Genomic DNA, 23,132 nt, shown 5'->3' on the forward strand with positions numbered 1-23,132 from the left:
ACTTACATTTCAAACACACATCCAGGTAAAGGGAGAAAGAGGGAAGTTCCGCCTTCTGTGGTGGACTGGAGACAGGAGGGAAGTGTATGGTGATTGGTTAAAAGCTAGTCCATCAGGAAGTGTGCATCACATGGGTGCATTTATAAAGAGCCTATTAAATGGATAGAGGGGCTGTTCCAGAATGTGGTGAAAATGGCAGCCATATGGGTCAAGGAGAAATCCAAACCAGTCTAATTGGAATGAATGGCCTGACTTTACTTATGCCTTAATTGGATATTAGTGTAATAAAATTGTCATTGAATTATAAATACAATTTATACCAATTCTCTCTATAAATAGCCTCTAAAATATGTACACAGACCGTACCAAGTTGTAAAGGCAACATGTACTAAGTCCCATCATCAACTGATTCTAGCCAGTGTATGTATGGCTGTGGATTGACTGCATCGTTTGGTTGGAATGTTGGCAGTTAATTTGAATATGTTATGGAATCATTCCTCTAAAACTGGATGGCTAGCTAACCAAAAATACAGTGCATATACATTCTTCAAATTAATTATTTTACACAATTACTTATTAAAGCACAAGCAAACTATGGTTGACCTACTCCCTGACCAAAATGGCTGACCTTTACCCCATCATAAGAAGGTTCATGCCATTCTAGTTTTTTAATGACTAATTATATGGCTGCATCTCAATTGTATTTCCTTGATTCGTCACATCCTCTGCCTGTCTCCTTCTAAAAATTAATTGGAGGAGAAGGTACAAGGGGAGGAACCTCAGACCTCCTCGAATGCCTTTTTTAGGCGAAAGCCGACACGAGGAATCAATGAAATAAACTTTGAGACTCACTCCCAGACAAAAATCAGTACAAGTTGGAAAATTGAAGGAGTCAGATAAAACATGGGACAAATGAAAAAGGACAATAATCTCAACCAGTACATTACAACCCAGTAAAGTATAGACCCGGAGACCAATGGTGATTAATGGTTGTACAAGTTGTGTTTATTCCATGTGATTTACAAGGATATAAATAATGACCAAAACGTACAAAATCTGTGTGCTGGAAGCCCAAGCATACGTACATGAGTTAGTCAGCAGTGATGGCATCACCCTGTCCCAGCACTCCCCAATACAATCTCTAGAACCATAGATTTTATTTTCAACTCTGACCTTTTCATTTTGGTACCTTGTCTCCAGTGCGATGTGCGGCAAATATTTGATTCCTTTATTTTTGTAAATGTTTTACTACATTACATGTATGAACAATGAGCAAAATATCTATGTACATTTAGAGAGGACTATGTATTCATCCACAGAATACAGAAATACTGTGGTAAAATATGACATCTGCTTGGAGTTATGAGTCTAGCCCCATGAGAAACAGATTGGTGTGTTGACCAGACACACCAATAATAATAATAGCTATTATTATTAATTATAAGGAGAGGAGCCATCTGAAACATTCACTCTCAGTATAGAACTATTATGCTATTTTTTTTAAAGGATGGCAATCTTTCTCAAGCCCGGATTTTTTCATTTCAGCATATCATATAAAAATAATGTAACATTAAGACAAGAATTGCACAAGAATAATCATAAGGTAAGATAATACTCTCATATGAAACATTTAAAACGTCCGGCATTAATATGAATATTTCTTTAATTGGGATGGATGGTGTTTTGCTCAGGTAGGCGGAGCCATCCTTTGTGATGCCACTTGGCACAGGGGTCCCCTGTTGCATGGTGGTCCGGCACGGCCAATTCTATTCATATTATTGTATTATTGACCGTCAAACAAAACTTAAACAAGAGGAAAAGAGCCAACCAGAAGTGCTTTACCTCGTCCCCATTCAAATACACACAGTTGTCCGTTACAGTCCAGACCTCTGGTGACCGTGGTATAGAGTTCAAAGGTCAAGGTCCAATTGAATGCAGAACAGGGGCTAGAGTTGTAGTTGTGGCTGCTTCAATGAAAGTCTACATTCACATATCTGACTGTTACTAAGCAGTCCCTTAACTGTGTGTGTGTGTGTGTACACAGTTAGGCCATGAGTCCAATGTTTGTGGGAAGATGTCCTCGTTTTGTAATCAACCTTAAACACCAAGTTCGTTAGAGAGTGTCCATGTTAGTAGTCCTTTGACACAGAGACAGAAGGGTCCACATTTGTAGTCCTTTTTGCATTGTGTGTGAGAGGGTCCATGTTTAAGGCTGGCTACATTCTTTGCATTCCACAGTAATAGACATGGGTGTCCGGCATTGCCCTGCGAATGAGATCACACCACTTATCCAGAGAGTCCCCAAACCCCGCCTCCTATCCACCGGCCCTGCCCCTCCCTCGTCACCAGTCAGTCCAAAATGGACTCCATGCGCCTCACAAGCTAAACCTTTTCAGCATTTCCCAACAAAACAAGTATAGAAAGAAAATGATGAATCTAATAATGACCTATTTTAAACAAATTCAATCTGGACACAGGTATAGTGTGTGGTTTAAAAACAATTCCTCCCTGTGTCAAAGGTCAATTAGTCTCAAATAAACAAACAACGCTTTGCCACTCAATGTCTAAAAAAAAATAATCTGCTGTAAAAATCAAAGACTGATATATGATAAAAACAGGAGTCTGTTGTTTATTTTTAAAGTAACATTTGCTACATCATCTCTCAGCAGTCCATTATCCTCTCCAACTAGATGGAACTGATAAACAAATGTTCCCTCCACTTTCCTCTGGGTTGCCAGTACTGGGCAACAAAATCCCCCAAAACATCAGCACGAAAACCTAGTGCTGGAGAATTGGCTTTGCTCTAAAAACCAACAAAGACAAAAAGACTGTTAGGGGTGGGGTTCTTAGCAGCATAATGGTCTAGATATTCTCATTCAGCTTGTCGAAGGAGTGAAAAAAGAGAGACAAAAAAGAAAAGCGAGGAGCGGAGGAACAGCAGTAGGAAGAGGAAAAACATGAGATATAACCAAATGGTTCCACCCCCCCAGTCAGGAAAAAGAATAAGAGTGATTGACTGACCAACCAACTGACTGCCTGACACATAAGCGGGGAGGGCTGACCATGGAAAATGGAAAAATAGAACTGACTGTTGCCCCCTACAGGTCTAGACAGAGAGGTGCACCATCACCCCGAGGGTTAAAGTTCATGCTCCGCCCCTGCAGGCAGGCTAAGGCGTCAACAGGACAAGGAAAGGGAGGGGGAGAGAGAGCAAGAGGAGTGTGTGAGAGAGAGACACAGCGCAGCGCCAAACGGCATCATGCAGAGGTTGCGGCAGCTAACGGCAGAGCGGGCGGGGTGGGTTTTTCGGGCCAGTGAGATCACACACGTCGCCGCATAAGAGGGTTGCTCGTGCCGTGCAGCTCCGTTGGGGGGCCTCTAGAGGGCCAGCTCTCTGCAAGGCACACACATAGGAGTGGACAGGCGGGTGGTATACGCTATTAGAAAATAGTGGTCTCATACTTGGTGTTCGCTCCTCTCTTGGCCTCCTGCCCTGGTTCCACTATCCACGGCACGTTGGCATGACCCTTCTGCTCCATCGACGGCTGCTCCATCTGAGAGAGGGAGAAGGAGTGAGAGTAGGGAGAGAGAGAGAGGATGGAGAGAGAGAGAGGATGGAGAGAGAGAGAGGATGGAGAGAGAGAGGGCTGGTTAAACGTTGTCAGAGGAAAAATGGGATAATAATACATGTCAGAGAGAGAGAGAGAGAGAGAGAGAGAGAGGTCTGAGAGAACAGGAGAGAGAGAGAGAGAGAAGTCTGAGAGAACAGGAGAGAGAGAGAGAGAGAGTCTGAGAGAACAGGAGAGAGAGAGAGAGAAGTCAGAGAACAGGAGAGAGAGAGAAGTCTGAGAGAACAGGAGAGAGAGAGAGAGAGAGAGGTCTGAGAGAACAGGAGAGAGAGAGAGAGAGAAGTCTGAGAGAACAGGAGAGAGAGAGAGAGAGAAGTCTGAGAGAACAGGAGAGAGAGAGAAGTCTGAGAGAACAGGAGAGAGAGAGAGAGAGAGAAGTCTGAGAGAACAGGAGAGAGAGAGAGAGAGAGAGGTCTGAGAGAACAGGAGAGAGAGAGAGGTCTGAGAGAACAGGAGAGAGAGAGAAGAGAGAGAAGTCTGAGAGAACAGGAGAGAGAGAGAGAGAGAGAGAGAGAAGTCTGAGAGAACAGGAGAGAGAGAGAGAGAGAGAGAAGTCTGAGAGAACAGGAGAGAGAGAGAGGTCAGAGAACAGGAGAGAGAGAGAGAGAGGTCTGAGAGAACAGGAGAGAGAGAGAGGTCTGAGAGAACAGGAGAGAGAGAAAGAGAGGTCTGAGAGAACAGGAGAGAGAGAGGTCTGAGAGAACAGGAGAGAGAGAGAGGTCTGAGAGAACAGGAGAGAGAGAGAGAGAGAGGTCTGAGAGAACAGGAGAGAGAGAGAGAGAGGTCTGAGAGAACAGGAGAGAGAGAGAGAGGTCTGAGAGAACAGGAGAGAGAGAGAGAGAGGTCTGAGAGAACAGGAGAGAGAGAGAGAGAGGTCTGAGAGAACAGGAGAGAGAGAGAGAGAGGTCTGAGAGAACAGGAGAGAGAGAGAGAGAGAGAGAGAGAGAGAGAGAGAGAGAGAGAGAGAGAGGTCTGAGAGAACAGGAGAGAGAGAGAGAGAGGTCAGAGAACAGGAGAGAGAGAGAAGTCTGAGAGAACAGGAGAGAGAGAGAGGTCTGAGAGAACAGGAGAGAGAGAGAGGTCTGAGAGAACAGGAGAGAGAGAGAGAGAGAGAGAGGTCTGAGAGAACAGGAGAGAGAGAGAAGTCTGAGAGAACAGGAGAGAGAGAGAGAGGTCTGAGAGAACAGGAGAGAGAGAGAGAGAGAGAGGTCTGAGAGAACAGGAGAGAGAGAGAGAGAGGTCTGAGAGAACAGGAGAGAGAGAGAAGTCTGAGAGAACAGGAGAGAGAGAGAGGTCTGAGAGAACAGGAGAGAGAGAGAGGTCTGAGAGAACAGGAGAGAGAGAGAGGTCTGAGAGAAAGAGAGAGGTCTGAGAGAACAGGAGAGAGAGAGAGGTCTGAGAGAACAGGAGAGAGAGAGAGAGGTCTGAGAGAACAGGAGAGAGAGAGAGAGAGAGGTCTGAGAGAACAGGAGAGAGAGAGAGAAGTCTGAGAGAACAGGAGAGAGAGAGAGGTCTGAGAGAACAGGAGAGAGAGAGAGAGAGAGAGGTCTGAGAGAACAGGAGAGAGAGAGAGAGGTCTGAGAGAACAGGAGAGAGAGAGAAGTCTGAGAGAACAGGAGAGAGAGAGGTCTGAGAGAACAGGAGAGAGAGAGAGAGGTCTGAGAGAACAGGAGAGAGAGAGAGAGGTCTGAGAGAACAGGAGAGAGAGAGAGGTCTGAGAGAACGAGAGAGAGAGAGAGGTCTGAGAGAACAGGAGAGAGAGAGAGAGAGAGGTCTGAGAGAACAGGAGAGAGAGAGAGAAGTCTGAGAGAACAGGAGAGAGAGAGAGGTCTGAGAGAACAGGAGAGAGAGAGAGAGAGAGAGAGAGAGAGAGAGGTCTGAGAGAACAGGAGAGAGAGAGAGAAGTCTGAGAGAACAGGAGAGAGAGAAGTCTGAGAGAACAGGAGAGAGAGAAGTCTGAGAGAACAGGAGAGAGAGAGAGGTCTGAGAGAACAGGAGAGAGAGAGAGGTCTGAGAGAACAGGAGAGAGAGAGAGGTCTGAGAGAACAGGAGAGAGAGAGAGGTCTGAGAGAACAGGAGAGAGAGAGAGAAGTCTGAGAGAACAGGAGAGAGAGAGAGAAGTCTGAGAGAACAGGAGAGAGAGAGAGGTCTGAGAGAACAGGAGAGAGAGAGAGGTCTGAGAGAACAGGAGAGAGAGAGAGGTCTGAGAGAACAGGAGAGAGAGAGAGGTGTGAGAGAACAGGAGAGAGAGGGGTCTGAGAGAACAGGAGAGAGAGAGAGAGAGAGGTCTGAGAGAACAGGAGAGAGAGAGAGAGGTCTGAGAGAACAGGAGAGAGAGAGAGAGAGAGAGAGGTCTGAGAGAACAGGAGAGAGAGAGAGGTGTGAGAGAACAGGAGAGAGGTGTGAGAGAACAGGAGAGAGGTGTGAGAGAACAGGAGAGAGAGAGGTGTGAGAGAGAGAGGTGTGAGAACAGGAGAGAGAGAGAGGTCTGAGAGAACAGGAGAGAGAGAGAGAGGTCTGAGAGAACAGGAGAGAGAGAGAGAGGTCTGAGAGAACAGGAGAGAGAGAGAGAGAGAGAGAGGTCTGAGAGAACAGGAGAGAGAGAGAGAGGTCTGAGAGAACAGGAGAGAGAGAGAGGTCTGAGAGAACAGGAGAGAGAGAGAGAGGTCTGAGAGAACAGGAGAGAGAGAGAGAGGTCTGAGAGAACAGGAGAGAGAGAGAGGTCTGAGAGAACAGGAGAGAGAGAGGTCTGAGAGAACAAGAGAGGTCTGAGAGAACAAGAGAGAGAGGTCTGAGAGAACAAGAGAGAGAGGTCAGAGAACAAGAGAGAGAGAGAGGTCTGAGAGAACAGGAGAGAGCAAGAGAGAGAGAGATCAGAGCGAGAGAGGTCTGAGAACAGGGGAGAGCGAGAGAGAGAGAAGGGTCTGGGGCTGAGAGAACAGGAGAGAGAGAGTTATAGTGGAGAGGCACGATCACAGACTTCCACACCAACACTTAAATATGGAGGCACTTGCTTTAGGTCTGAAAATATATTGTTGGCCTCATATCAATGTACGTATCACAATGTATTTTAATGAGTAAAGAAAACAGTATAAAATATATCATATTTACAAATAATCTCCATACTGTACTCTAACCCCACAACATCTTCCCATTGCTGAAAATGACTTGTTCAAGACCAAGCTATGCTCTTCCCCCCTCAAAAGTCAACTTTTCAACAACCAATCAAAATGCTCATTCTGGTTGCCGAGGGTGCTTTCCTTCCACCACATTGGTCCGTGATAGACTAAAAGATGATCTGGGGAGTGGGTCCCTTGCCTGTGAACACTGCAAAGCTGAAACTGGAAGAATGTATGAACGCACACAATCTGAGTGGAGTTGACAGAGGCAGGACCAACCACAGAGACAAACAAAAGATCTATAGAGTGATCAAAGTGTATGGAGACGAAAACAACAGAGAGAGCAGACAGTCAAGAGTAAGAAAGAAAGAAAGAAGGGAGGAAGACCTGAAAGGGAACTTTGTGAGGGTGACGGAGGAGGAGTGGTGGAGGAGGAGGAAGAGGAGGGTGGAGAGGAGGCCGGTGGGGGGTGTATATGTGACCCAGCGACCAACGGCTAGAGGGGTACATGATGACCTATAGGGGGAGGAACATAGAGGTCACAGAGAGGTCAAAGGGGGCCTGCCCGGCAACGACACTGAAACCGTATGGTAACAGTTCGGTAACGCCATAGCAACACAACTGCAACGATGGTAACACCAGGGACACACCAAAGGAACATTTCATTTCATGTAGGCAAAAGAACACATATACACACAAGGATGTGGTAGAGAAAGGAGGACAAGACAGAAGAAGATTTTAAAACTAAGCCATATCTGTCCTACCAGGAGAGAAGGAGAGGAGGAGAGTATGAGAGGAGGAGGAGAGAAGGAGAGGAGACGAGAAGGTGGAGAGAAGGAGAGGAGGTGGAGAGGAGGAGGAGAGAAGGAGGAGATGAGGAGGAAAGGAGAGAGAAGGAGGAGAGGAGGAGGAGGAGAGGAGAGAGGAGGAGAGGTGGAGAGGAGGAGGAGGAAAGGAGAGAGGAGGTGGAGAGGAGGAGGAGGAAAGGAGAGAGAAGGAGGAGAGGAGGAAAGGAGGAGGAGGAGGAAAGGAGAGAGAAGGAGGAGAGGAGGTGGAGAGGAGGAGGAGGAAAGGAGAGAGAAGGAGGAGAGGAGGAAAGGAGGAGGAGGAGGAAAGGAGAGAGAAGGAGGAGATGAGGTGGAGAGGAGGAGGAGGAAAGGAGAGAGAAGGAGGAGAGGAGTACAGAAGGAGAGGAGGAACAGTAATCCATGGGTTTACACAGACATAGAAGTGCTGCAAAATAATGACTGTGAACAGCTGCTGGAGGGAATATTAAGTGAATCCTGCAGCATGCTTCACTGTAGTTCCCTCCGCAGCACTACACAAGCCATTAACTACATTACCCACACACACAACACAAACACACGCGCACACAGACATGCAGGCATATGCTCAAAAGCACACACACACACGTGTACACAGACACACCTTCAGGGCAGGCGGTTAATGGTTAATGTAACAGCAGCGGAGTCATGCCATTGTCCATCAACTCTGTGACATGAACACACACACAAACAAACACACACACAGATGAGAGAGGGAAAGAACCTCATCTCCAACCCACTAGATAAGACAATTACAATTTTAGATAGCAGCACTACTATGACTACATATATTATATGACCTCCAACAGCACAGAGAGAGAGAGACAAAGCTGTCCCCTGACTCAAGTTATCTGTCCCCTGACTCACTTTACCTGTCCCCCGACTCTATTTACCTGTCCCCCGACTCACTTTACCTGTCCCCCGACTCACTTTACCTGTCCCCCGACTCACTTTACCTGTCCCCCGACTCACTTTACCTGTCCCCCGACTCAATTTACCTGTCCCCCGACTCAATTTACCTGTCCCCCGACTCACTTTACCTGTCCCCCGACTCACTTTACCTGTCCCCCGACTCACTTTACCTGTCCCCCGACTCACTTTGACTCACTTTACCTGTCCCCCGACTCACTTTACCTGTCCCCCGACTCACTTTACCTGTCCCCCGACTCTATTTACTTGTCCCCCGACTCAATTTACCTGTCCCCCGACTCAATTTACCTGTCCCCCGACTCAATATACCTGTCCTCCGACTCAATTTACCTGTCCCCCGATTCAATTTACCTGTCCCCCGACTCACTTTACCTGTCCCCCGACTCACTTTACCTGTCCCCCGACTCACTTTACCTGTCCCCCGACTCACTTTACCTGTTGTCCCCCGACTCAATTTACTTGTCCCCCGACTCAATTTACCTGTCCCCCGACTCAATATACCTGTCCCCCGACTCAATTTACCTGTCCCCCGACTCAATTGACCTGTCCCCCGACTCAATATACCTGTCCCCCGACTCAATTTACCTGTCCCCTGACTCAATTTACCTGTCCCCCGACTCACTTTCCGACTCACTTTACCTGTCCCCCGACTCACTTTACCTGTCCCCCGACTCACTTTACCTGTCCCCCGACTCACTTTCCGACTCACTTTACCTGTCCCCCGACTCACTTTACCTGTCCCCCGACTCACTTTACCTGTCCCCCGACTCACTTTACCTGTCCCCCGACTCAATTTACATGTCCCCCGACTCACTTTACCTGTCCCCCGACTCACTTTACCTGTCCCCCGACTCACTTTCCGACTCACTTTACCTGTCCCCCGACTCAATTTACCTGTCCCCCGACTCAATTTACCTGTCCCCCGACTCAATTTACCTGTCCCCCGACTCAATATACCTGTCCCCCGACTCAATTTACCTGTCCCCCGACTCAATTTACCTGTCCCCTGACTCAATTTACCTGTCCCCCGACTCACTTTACCTGTCCCCCAACTCACTTTACCTGTCCCCCGACTCACTTTACTTGTCCCCCGACTCAATTTACCTGTCCCCCGACTCAATTTACCTGTCCCCCGACTCAATATACCTGTCCCCCGACTCAATATACCTGTCCCCCGACTCACTTTACCTGTCCCCCGACTCACTTTACCTGTCCCCCGACTCACTTTCCGACTCACTTTACCTGTCCCCCGACTCACTTTACCTGTTGTCCCCCGACTCAATTTACTTGTCCCCCGACTCAATTTACCTGTCCCCCGACTCAATTTACCTGTCCCCCGACTCAATTTACCTGTCCCCTGACTTAATTTACATATCTCCTGACTCAATTTACCTGTCCCCTGACTCAATTTACCTGTCCCCTGACTCACTTTCTGGAAGGGGACATTAGTACTGTGTTCTGTACATGAGAAGCCAGCACAAATAGCACTTACCTCACTCATAGTATGCTTTCCAAATGGCATCCTATTCCTTTAAAGTGCACTACGTTTGACCAGGGCCCATGCAATATATAGGGAATAGGGTGCCACATTTGGGCCGTGACCATACTCATATAGCCCAGTAAATCCACATGGGAACACTATACAGAATAATGCTTTTAAGGCTCCAGTGGTGTACAGTGCATGTCTATGGTAAATCTAACTGTCTGTCTAGGTCTATTTTAAAGCTCCAGGAACTGGAATACAAGGGGAGGCTGTGGGGAAAGGAGGCTGACAGACAGGCACTGTGGCTGGAGTAGATGGCTCTGGTAACGTCACACACACACATTTGTGAGCAGGGCTGGGCTCCACAGAGCTCTATGTAAACAGACCTCATCAATCACCCAGGGCTGTAAGAGACTGCAAGAAGAGAAAGATAAAGTAGGTCTTTTACAGATCAAACATCCATCTACACCAGTGATATAGTGGTCAGAAAATAGGTGGGTAAACTCTGACGCTTCCCTTTCTTTCAATGCATTATTCTGCTAAAGGTGTTTACTTTCACTTACCCTCTACTACACCTCTGATCTACACCTCCGACCTGCACCTCCACTACACCTCCTATCTACACTGCTGAACCACACTACAGCTCCGATCTACACCTCCACTACACCTCCGACCTGCACCTCCACTACACTGCTGAACCACACTACAGCTCCGATCTACACCTCCACTACCCCTCCGACCTGCACCTCCACTACACCTCCACTACACCTCCGACCTGCACCTCCACTACACCTCTGACCCACACCTCCATTACACCTCCGACCTGCACCTCCACCACACCTCCGACCTGCACCTGCACCACACCTCCGACCTGCACCTCCACTACACCTCTGACCTGCACCTCCACTACACCTCCACTACACCTCCGACCTGCACCTCAGCTGCACCTCCACTACACCTGCGACCTGCACCTCAGCTGCACCTCCACTACACCTGCGACCTGCACCTCCACTACACCTGCGACCTGCACCTCCAACCTGCACCTCCGACCTGCACCTCCACTACACCTCCGACCGGCACCTCCGACCGGCACCTCCACTATCTCCGATCTACACTACTGAACCACACTACAGTTCCGATCTACACCTCCACTACACCTCCGACCTGCACCTCCACTACACCTCCGACCTGCACCTCAGCTGCACCTCCACTACACCTGCGACCTGCACCTCCACTACACCTGCGACCTGCACCTCCAACCTGCACCTCCGACCTGCACCTCCACTACACCTCCGACCTGCACCTCCACTACACCTCCGATCTACACTGCTGAACCACACTACAGCTCCGATCTACACCTCCACTACACCTTCGACCTGCACCTCCGACCTGCACCTCCACTACACCTCCGACCTGCACCTCCGACCTGCACCTCCGACCTGCACCTCCACTACACCTCCGACCTGCACCTCCACTACACCTCCGACCTGCACCTCCACTACACCTCCGATCTACACTGCTGAACCACACTACAGCTCCGATCTACACCTCCACTACACCTTCGACCTGCACCTCCGATCTGCACCTCCACTACACCTCCGACCTGCACCTCCGACCTGCACCTCCGACCTGCACCTCCACTACACCTCCGACCTGCACCTCCACTACACCTTCGACCTGCACCTCCACTCCACCTCCGCTACACCTCCACTACACCTCCACTACACCTCCGACCTGCACCTCCACTACATCTCCGATCTACACTGCTGAACCACACTACAGTTCCGATCTACACCTCCGACCTGCACCTCCACTACACCTCCGACCTGCACCTCAGCTGCACCTCCACTACACCTGCGACCTGCACCTCCACTACACCTGCGACCTGCACCTCCAACCTGCACCTCCGACCTGCACCTCCACTACACCTCCGACCTGCACCTCCACTACACCTCCGATCTACACTGCTGAACCACACTACAGCTCCGATCTACACCTCCACTACACCTTCGACCTACACCTCCACTACACCTCCGACCTGCACCTCCACTACACCTCCGACCTGCACCTCCACTACACCTCCGACCTGCACCTCCACTACACCTCCGACCTGCACCTCCACTACACCTCCGACCTGCACCTCCACTACACCTCCGACCTGCACCTCCACTACACCTCCAACCGGCACCTCCGCTACGCTCCGACCTGTACCTCCACTACACCTCCGACCTACAACTCCGACCTGCACCTCCGACCTGCACCTCCACTACACCTCCGACCTCCGACCTGCACCTCCACTACACCTCCGACCTGCACCTCCACTACACCTTCGACCTGCACCTCCACTCCACCTCCGACCTGCACCTCCGACCTGCACCTCCACTACACCTCCGACCTGCACCTCCACTACACCTTCGACCTGCACCTCCACTACACCTCCACTACACCTCCGACCTGCACCTCCACTACACCTCCGACCTGCACCTCCACTACACCTCCGACCGGCACCTCCGACCGGCACCTCCGCTACGCTCCGACCTGCACCTCCGACCTGCACCTCCGACCTGCACCTCCACTACACCTCCGACCTGCACCTCCACTACACCTTCGACCTCCGACCTGCACCTCCACTACACCTCCGACCTGCACCTCCACTACACCTCCGACCGGCACCTCCACTACACCTCCGACCGGCACCTCCGCTACGCTCCGACCTGCACCTCCGACCTGCACCTCCGACCTGCACCTCCGACCTGCACCTCCACTACACCTCCGACCTGCACCTCCACTACACCTTCGACCTGCACCTCCACTACACCTTCGACCTGCACCTCCACTACACCTCCGACCTGCACCTCCACTACACCTCCGACCTGCACCTCCGACCTGCACCTCCGACCTGCACCTCCACTACACCTCCGACCTGCACCTCCACTACACCTTCGACCTGCACCTCCACTCCACCTCCGCTACACCTCCGACCTGCACCTCCACTACACCTCCGACCTGCACCTCCACTACACCTTCGACCTGCACCTCCACTACACCTCTGACCTGCACCTCCGACCTGCACCTCCGACCTGCACCTCCACTACACCTCCGACCTGCACCTCCACTACACCTTCGACCTGCACCTCCACTCCGTCTCCGCTACACCTCCGACCTGCACCTCCACTACACCTCCGACCTGCACCTCCACTACACCTCCGACCTGCACCTCCACTACACCTTCGACCTGCACCTCCACTACACCTCCGACCTACACCTCCGACCTGCACCTCCACTACACCTCCGACCTGCACCTCCGACCTGCACCTCCACAACACCTCCGACCTGCACCTCCACTACACCTTCAACCTGCACCTCCACTACACCTCCACTACACCTCCGACCTGCACCTCCACTACACCTTCGACCTGCCTCTCCGACCTGCACCTCCACTACACCTTCGACCTGCACCTCCACTCCACCTCCGCTACACCTCCGACCTGCACCTCCACTACACCTTCGACCTGCACCTCCACTACACCTCCGACCTACACCTCCGACCTGCACCTCCACTACACCTCCGACCTGCACCTCCGACCTGCACCTCCACAACACCTCCGACCTGCACCTCCACTACACCTTCGACCTGCACCTCCACTACACCTTCGACCTGCACCTCCACTACACCTCCGACCTACACCTCCGACCTGCACCTCCGACCTGCACCTCCACTACACCTCCAACCTGCACCTCCACTACACCTTCGACCTGCACCTCCACTCCACCACCGACCTGCACCTCCACTACATCTCCGACCTGCACCTCCACTACACCTTCAACTTACACCTCACCTCCGACCTACACTACAAGCTCAGTGTGGCCAAGACACACACACACACACACCAGACCACAAAGTTGAGAGGTCGTGGTGGAAGTTGCAGTAGTGTCATTACTCACAGACTTGCGGATGTTGACGCGGGGCTTGGGGACGGGCTTGTTGGGCTTGATGTCGAAGCTCTCTGGCAGTGTGGAGGAGCCATGGCCACTCTTCCTGGCCTGCAGGGCCAGCTGGTAGGCTACTTCAAAGGCCTGGCCCAGGGTCAGGATGATCTCATACGCCAGGTTCTGTTATAAACACACACACACAAACACGCACACATGCACACACAAAATGTCATAAACACACACACACACACACACATATACGCATGTATGAGCACGCACTTACGCACACACACGCATGCAAACGCACACTATGTCAAATCTGCCATTTCATCATAACAGTAGTTCTCAAACCAGGAAGTAACTAATTAATAAAGACACTTGTCCCCCTCACAGACAGAGGGTGCTGTGTGTGTGTGTGTGTGTGTGAGTGAGAATCACCATGTGGACCTCTTCACAGACAGTGTGTGTGACTCACCACGTCGAAGGCAGTGAAGACATGGCAGTAGTGGTGGCTGGACTTGAGGTCTTTGGTGATGTAGGCAAACGTGGACAGATCCTCAGGATCCTGGGCCGCACATGAGATGTTACGGATCTCATGCTCAGCTATGATGTTCTAGAGAGAGAGGGAGAGGGAGAGGGAGAGAGAGACAGGGGGAAAGAAGAAGAGAGTGTGAGAGAGAGAGATACAGAGAGAGAGAGAGAGAGAGAGAGGGGGGAGGGAAGGAAGGAGAGTGAGACATAGAGAGAAAGAGAGAGAGAGGGTTGGAGATCTTTAGAGAAAGCTTATGTGATGGAAGTTCACTGTTCATCTTGTGAAACTGACAATGTTATTTTTTGCTTCCACCCAGTGCTGTTCAGTTCTTACTCTCAGTAATGGTGCTTCCACCCGGTGCTGTTCAGTTCTTACTCTCAGTAATGGTGCCTCCACCCGGTGCTGTTCAGTTCTTACTCTCAGTAATGGTGCTTCCACCCGGTGCTGTTCAGTTCTTACTCTCAGTAATAGTGCTTCCACCCGGTGCTGTTCAGTTCTTACTCTCAGTAATGGTGCTTCCACCCGGTGCTGTTCAGTTCTTACTCTCAGTAATGGTGCTTCCACCCGGTGCTGTTCAGTTCTTACTCTCAGTAATGGTGCTTCCACCCGGTGCTGTTCAGTTCTTACTCTCAGTAATGGTGCTTCCACCCGGTGCTGTTCAGTTCTTACTCTCAGTAATGGTGCTTCCACCCGGTGCTGTTCAGTTCTTACTCTCAGTAATGGTGCTTCCACCCGGTGCTGTTCAGTTCTTACTCTCACCTTGTTTGTAGCGTCGATGAACTTGACTCCCTTGTAGGAGACGGACAGAACAATGGTCGGGACTTTCTTCATCTGTTCTGTAGACTTCTGTAGAGTTGAGAGAGAGACGGAGAGAGAAAGAGGGGGAAAAGAGGAGTCTGAGTTAACACTTGATGTCAATTAGACTAATGATGGCCACCAACACAAGGCTAACAAGACGGTCTCACCGTCTCCCTCCACAGCAGAACGATAAAACCCTACAATAAGAATCTCTTCACAATATAATACCATTTTAGAGAGAGTGGGAACTACGGTTGCAAAACTTTCAATAAATTCCCTGTTTTTTTCCCCAGCAATCCTGGGTTGGATGATTCTGGATTTACGACTTATTCCCTCCTGATTCCATGAATCCTTAAACCGGGATTTCGGGAAAGGCAGGGAATTTATTGAAAGTTCTCGGAATTGTGCAACCCCAGTGGGGACAGATAGAGATGAGAGCTCAACAAAGCTTATAACGAGATAGAATAAGAGGGAAGGGGTGGGAAGAGAGAGAGAGAAAGATGAAATCAACACAAGCTTATAACTAAGGAGAAAAAGAGGGAGATGGGGATGAGCTCACTGCACAGAGAAAGCCAGCCTATCAACACACTCTCCTCTTTACTAGCAGAATCAATTCCAATCTTCTCAAAGTTCAAAGGTTACCCCGTGACTTATGGAAAACAATGGGTGCAAATGACATTTTCAAAACGTATAGATTTCCCCCTTGGAGGCCCAATAAAACTATCAGCTTTCAACCCATAAATATTCCTCCTATATTCCTTTCTTCTTTCTATTCCCACCCAGACTTACTATCACCCGCTCTAGTCTGACAGCAGCATGTTTCTTTCTATTCCCACCCAGACTTACTATCACCCGCTCTAGTCTGACAGCAGCATGTTTCTTTCTATTCCCACCCAGACTTACTATCACCCGCTCTAGTCTGACAGCAGCATGTTTCTTTCTATTCCCACCCAGACTTACTATCACCCACTCTAGTCTGACAGCAGCATGTTTCTTTCCCCTTCTCCCATTGTTAAGCTCATTATGCGCTGCCGCAGTGGGGAATGATGTGACTTCAAATCACTATCACCCTAGTACCATTATTCCACCTGTCAGGGATTTCATATATTCAACAGATCCTGTATGAATTCCTCTCCTTCTCTCTCTCTCCCTCCCTCCCACCCCCCCCCTGCTCTGACTCTCTGTGTTTCTTCAACATCAGCATATTTCTAGTGCAGCGGTTCCCTGTCAAGATCACGGGCTTATGAGGGCCGACAAACGCAGCGCTGCGAGACACAAAGACAGAAGACGGGGGAGCAGAGGGAATTACATATGCATCTGGACCATGTTGATACTGTGGCCACAAGCATAGAAATATAGAGAGAAAAGAGGAAGAGTGATGGAGAAGGGGGGGGGGTATAACAGGACGCAGGTACAGTAGGTACATCGAGAGCGGAGCTCCAAATTGAATGACCCTTGAAGTCTGACAATAAAAACAACAGCATCAATCGTTTTGGCAGATCAAGATAAACCGAGAGAGGTAGAGAGAGGGAAGGGGAGAGGTAGAGAGAGGGAGGGGGAGAGGGAGGTAGGGAGGGGGAGAGGGAGGTAGAGAGAGGGAAGGGGAATGGGAGAGGTAGAGAGAGGGGGGGAGAGGTAGAGAGAGGGGGGGAGAGGTAGAGAGAGGGAAGGGGAGAGGTAGAGGCTCTCTGCTCTCCTCAGATGTGACCAAACAGATAAAGAGGAGGAGAAAGGACGGAACACATATTAATAGTCTGCTTCCTCACTGCAGTAACTCAGTAGAGAGAGAGAGAGAGAGAGAGAGAGATTGAATGAAAGTGAAAGAGGGTGCATGAAAGTGAAAGAGAAGGTGCATGAAAGTGAAAGAGAAGGTGAGTGAAAGAGAAAGTGAATGAAAGAGAAGGTGAATGAAAGTGAAAGAGAATAAAAGAGAGCAGAAGAGATGGAGGTGAATCCAGGTTAAAAATGACACTACAGTGGTGGTTAAAGTGGCCCTAGTTTCTCTCTCTGGGTGGTAGTGATGTGCCGGGCCCTCTTACCCTCATCTTGGAGCAGGCGTCTTGTGTTGATTCTGTTCCTCTCAGCTCTTTCACCAGCATGGAGCCCAGGTACTGTCAGAGACATAAAGGTAAACAACGGTAGCATTCACATTCCATCCTAGAGCTATTAGACAGACACATGAAGGATCATAGAATCATTCAATGTAAAATGGAAACTTAAATGATAAATAACTAAACTCCCAAATAACTAAACTCCCAAAAGTCTAATACTTCAATTTGGAAGAAAACAACAATATTCTGCTGAGATGATGACTTCACTTGCTGTGTGTGTGTTGCAGCTAGCCAGCCAGTCGCATAATAACGCAGTGCTTTCTGAAGTCATTAAAACAACCTGGAAATCGCCAGTGTAAACAGGGCTGGGGCGGGCAGGAAATGTGCAAAGTGGGGAGGTCAATAAGTGAGGACCTAGTTCGTGAGGACACAGACCCAATTTAATAAAGGTGGTGTTTATGGGGACAGTACTTACGGGGACATTAGGGCTAAAGGGATGTAATGGGTGTACGATTAACTGCTCAGCGCGCCCACTGTTGATTTGAGAGCTAAAAGCCCCAAAGAGGATTTTTTATAAGATGTTCTGACACCCAAAGTGTAAACATTGATCGTTTTATACCTCGACCCCCTGACCCGAAATCATTCACCCTTCAGGATATGCTTTTGAAAAATGTCCCAGCAAAACGATCCACCTGATCTTACCCTTCGTCAAAAGATAACAAATACATTGCATTAGCTTAACGGTAACACAACCACACCCTGATTTCTCTCCTATTTTAAGTGCAGTAGAATGAATGAGTCATTTCTTTATGGGAGGTAGGCTGGTGGTTGTAGTGGGGCTGTCTGGGCTGGTTACTGCTCTGTCTGGCTCTGTTGTTAATAATGCTACGGTATCAAGGGAGCGTCGTCTGTTCTCGTATGGAGAACACTGTAATAACGTTACAAACCTCCAAGAAGCCCCTGTGTGTGTGTGTGTCTGTGTGTGTGTGTGAGCGCATCAATGTGCACACATACAGTAAATCCTGTTACAGTGTCAGGGTAGTGTCGCCTGAGGCTGAAAACGTTACAGAGAACATAGTAATAACATTACAGAGTGAAAGCGCTACAGGGCTTTGGGGAACCAGTATTGACCGATTATACAGTTGGGATTATGTGTGTCATTCTAGCCATGTAAGGATGACGTAAGAGCGCTGTCAAAAGAACATCATCTTAAGAGGACACGTTGTGATAATGTTGGAGCAACATCTTAGCAGCGTTTCCCTTTAAGAGTACAAACAACAGTGCATTCATTAAAGGGAGTGCATTTTCTTGTTTCTCCTGTGTTAAAATTACATTCAACAACCATCACACCATAGAAATGGACAATGTAATCATGCTCGACATTAAATTATGTTAGGGTATTGTCTGAGGTTTAATTTGGACAACATTGAAATAACGTTAGGACATTATCTGGTGTAATAAAGAAGGTATGTCAAATATGCAGTGATGACATTTGGCGGTCTAAGAAAGTTAATAAAGAAAGCATAATGACATCAGAGCTGGTCTATAATAAAGAAAGTATAATGACATCAGAGCTGGTCTATAATAAAGAAAGTATAATGACATCAGAGCTGGTCTATAATAAAGAAAGTATAATGACATCAGAGCTGGTCTATAATAAAGAAAGTATAATGACATCAGAGCTGGTCTATAATAAAGAAAGTATAATGACATCAGAGCTGGTCTATAATAAAGAAAGTATAATGACATCAGAGCTGGTCTATAATAAAGAAAGTATAATGACAGAGCTGGTCTATAATAAAGAAAGTATAATGACATCAGAGCTGGTCTATAATAAAGAAAGCATAATGACAGAGCTGGTCTATAATAAAGAAAGTATAATGACATCAGAGCTGGTCTATAATAAAGAAAGTATAATGACAGAGCTGGTCTATAATAAAGAAAGTATAATGACATCAGAGCTGGTCTATAATAAAGAAAGTATAATGACAGAGCTGGTCTATAATAAAGAAAGTATAATGACATCAGAGCTGGTCTATAATAAAGAAAGTATAATGACATCAGAGCTGGTCTATAATAAAGAAAGTATAATGACATTAGAGCTGGTCTATAATAAAGAAAGTATAATGACAGAGCTGGTCTATAATAAAGAAAGTATAATGACAGAGCTGGTCTATAATAAAGAAAGTATAATGACATCAGAGCTGGTCTATAATAAAGAAAGTATAATGACATCAGAGCTGGTCTATAATAAAGAAAGTATAATGACAGAGCTGGTCTATAATAAAGAAAGCATAATGACATCAGAGCTGGTCTATAATAAAGAAAGCATAATGACATCAGAGCTGGTCTATAATAAAGAAAGTATAATGACATCAGAGCTGGTCTATAATAAAGAAAGCATAATGACATCAGAGCTGGTCTATAATAAAGAAAGTATAATGACATCAGAGCTGGTCTATAATAAAGAAAGTATAATGACATCAGAGCTGGTCTATAATAAAGAAAGTATAATGACATCAGAGCTGGTCTATAATAAAGAAAGTATAATGACATCAGAGCTGGTCTATAATAAAGAAAGCATAATGACAGAACTGGTCTATAATAAAGAAAGTATAATGACATCAGAGCTGGTCTATAATAAAGAAAGTATAATGACAGCTGGTCTATAATAAAGAAAGTATAATGACAGAGCTGGTCTATAATAAAGAAAGTATAATGACAGAGCTGGTCTATAATAAAGAAAGTATAATGACATCAGAGCTGGTCTATAATAAAGAAAGTATAATGACAGAGCTGGTCTATAATAAAGAAAGTATAATGACATCAGAGCTGGTCTATAATAAAGAAAGTATAATGACAGAGCTGGTCTATAATAAAGAAAGTATAATGACATCAGAGCTGGTCTATAATAAAGAAAGCATAATGACATCAGAGCTGGTCTATAATAAAGAAAGTATAATGACATCAGAGCTGGTCTATAATAAAGAAAGTATAATGACATCAGAGCTGGTCTATAATAAAGAAAGTATAATGACAGAGCTGGTCTATAATAAAGAAAGTATAATGACATCAGAGCTGGTCTAAAATAAAGAAAGTATAATGACAGAGCTGGTCTATAATAAAGAAAGTATAATGACAGAGCTGGTCTATAATAAAGAAAGTGTAATGACAGAGCTGGTCTATAATAAAGAAAGTATAATGACATCAGAGCTGGTCTATAATAAAGAAAGCATAATGACATCAGAGCTGGTCTAAAATAAAGTATAATGACATCAGAGCTGGTCTATAATAAAGAAAGTATAATGTCATCAGAGCTGGTCTATAATAAAGAAAGTATAATGACAGAGCTGGTCTATAATAAAGAAAGTATAATGACAGAGCTGGTCTATAATAAAGAAAGTATAATGACAGAGCTGGTCTAAAATAAAGAAAGTATAATGACAGAGCTGGTCTATAATAAAGAAAGTATAATGACAGAGCTGGTCTATAATAAAGAAAGTATAATGACAGAGCTGGTCTAAAATAAAGAAAGTATAATGACAGAGCTGGTCTATAATAAAGAAAGCATAATGACATCAGAGCTGGTCTATAATAAAGAAAGTATAATGACATCAGAGCTGGTCTATAATAAAGAAAGCATAATGACAGAGCTGGTCTATAATAAAGAAAGTATAATGTCATCAGAGCTGGTCTATAATAAAGAAAGCATAATGACATCAGAGCTGGTCTATAATAAAGAAAGTATAATGACAGAGCTGGTCTATAATAAAGAAAGTATAATGACAGAGCTGGTCTATAATAAAGAAAGCATAATGACATCAGAGCTGGTCTATAATAAAGAAAGTATAATGACATCAGAGCTGGTCTATAATAAAGAAAGTATAATGACATCAGAGCTGGTCTATAATAAAGAAAGTATAATGACAGAGCTGGTCTATAATAAAGAAAGTATAATGACAGAGCTGGTCTATAATAAAGAAAGTATAATGACATCAGAGCTGGTCTATAATAAAGAAAGTATAATGACAGAGCTGGTCTATAATAAAGAAAGTATAATGACATCAGAGCTGGTCTATAATAAAGAAAGCATAATGACATCAGAGCTGGTCTATAATAAAGAAAGTATAATGACATCAGAGCTGGTCTATAATAAAGAAAGTATAATGACATCAGAGCTGGTCTATAATAAAGAAAGTATAATGACAGAGCTGGTCTATAATAAAGAAAGTATAATGACATCAGAGCTGGTCTATAATAAAGAAAGTATAATGACATCAGAGCTGGTCTAAAATAAAGAAAGTATAATGACAGAGCTGGTCTATAATAAAGAAAGTATAATGACAGAGCTGGTCTATAATAAAGAAAGTATAATGACAGAGCTGGTCTAAAATAAAGAAAGTATAATGACATCAGAGCTGGTCTATAATAAAGAAAGTATAATGTCATCAGAGCTGGTCTATAATAAAGAAAGTATAATGACAGAGCTGGTCTATAATAAAGAAAGTATAATGACAGAGCTGGTCTATAATAAAGAAAGTATAATGACAGAGCTGGTCTATAATAAAGAAAGTATAATGACATCAGAGCTGGTCTATAATAAAGAAAGTATAATGACAGAGCTGGTCTATAATAAAGAAAGTATAATGACAGAGCTGGTCTATAATAAAGAAAGCATAATGACATCAGAGCTGGTCTATAATAAAGAAAGTATAATGACATCAGAGCTGGTCTATAATAAAGAAAGCATAATGACAGAGCTGGTCTATAATAAAGAAAGTATAATGTCATCAGAGCTGGTCTATAATAAAGAAAGCATAATGACATCAGAGCTGGTCTAAAATAAAGAAAGTATAATGACATCAGAGCTGGTCTATAATAAAGAAAGTATAATGACAGAGCTGGTCTATAATAAAGAAAGTATAATGACAGAGCTGGTCTATAATAAAGAAAGTATAATGACAGAGCTGGTCTATAATAAAGAAAGCATAATGACATCAGAGCTGGTCTATAATAAAGAAAGTATAATGACATCAGAGCTGGTCTATAATAAAGAAAGTATAATGACATCAGAGCTGGTCTATAATAAAGAAAGTATAATGACAGAGCTGGTCTATAATAAAGAAAGTATAATGACAGAGCTGGTCTATAATAAAGAAAGCATAATGACATCAGAGCTGGTCTATAATAAAGAAAGCATAATGACATCAGAGCTGGTCTATAATAAAGAAAGTATAATGACAGAGCTGGTCTATAATAAAGAAAGTATAATGACATCAGAGCTGGTCTATAATAAAGAAAGTATAATGACAGAGCTGGTCTATAATAAAGAAAGCATAATGACATCAGAGCTGGTCTATAATAAAGAAAGCATAATGACATCAGAGCTGGTCTATAATAAAGAAAGTATAATGACATCAGAGCTGGTCTATAATAAAGAAAGTATAATGACATCAGAGCTGGTCTATAATAAAGAAAGCATAATGACATCAGAGCTGGTCTATAATAAAGAAAGTATAATGACATCAGAGCTGGTCTATAATAAAGAAAGCATAATGACATCAGAGCTGGTCTATAATAAAGAAAGCATAATGACATCAGAGCTGGTCTATAATAAAGAAAGCATAATGACATCAGAGCTGGTCTATAATAAAGAAAGCATAATGACATCAGAGCTGGTCTATAATAAAGAAAGTATAATGACAGAGCTGGTCTATAATAAAGAAAGTATAATGACATCAGAGCTGGTCTATAATAAAGAAAGTATAATGACATCAGAGCTGGTCTATAATAAAGAAAGTATAATGACAGAGCTGGTCTATAATAAAGAAAG

At 45.9% G+C, this 23,132-nt stretch overlaps 1 protein-coding gene across 10 annotated transcripts in view; it reads right to left on the bottom strand.

Annotated features, from left to right (window-relative positions):
* Positions 1–977: 977 nt before the first annotated feature.
* Positions 978–23,132, bottom strand: part of LOC109883481 (ankyrin repeat and sterile alpha motif domain-containing protein 1B) — a 222,995-nt gene continuing 200,840 nt past the window's right edge. For 4 of the 10 annotated variants that reach the window (XM_031831463.1, XM_031831466.1, XM_031831468.1 and 1 more), the window contains 6 exons: positions 17,288–17,359; positions 15,210–15,296; positions 14,394–14,531; positions 13,931–14,098; positions 3,463–3,554; positions 978–2,265 (listed from right to left, as the gene is read on the bottom strand). In XM_031831463.1, the coding sequence (XP_031687323.1) occupies positions 2,217–2,265; positions 3,463–3,554; positions 13,931–14,098; positions 14,394–14,531; positions 15,210–15,296; positions 17,288–17,359 (606 nt within the window). In that variant the 3' untranslated portion in view covers positions 978–2,216. Of the gene's footprint in view, positions 3,555–13,930; positions 14,099–14,393; positions 14,532–15,209; positions 15,297–17,287; positions 17,360–23,132 lie in introns of all 10 variants that reach the window. The other 6 variants (XM_031831465.1, XM_031831467.1, XM_031831471.1 and 3 more) reach the window with 2 other exon arrangements.

Source organism: Oncorhynchus kisutch, linkage group LG9 (genome assembly GCF_002021735.2).
Source record: "Oncorhynchus kisutch isolate 150728-3 linkage group LG9, Okis_V2, whole genome shotgun sequence".
In the NCBI taxonomy this organism is placed as follows: Eukaryota; Metazoa; Chordata; class Actinopteri; order Salmoniformes; family Salmonidae; genus Oncorhynchus; species Oncorhynchus kisutch.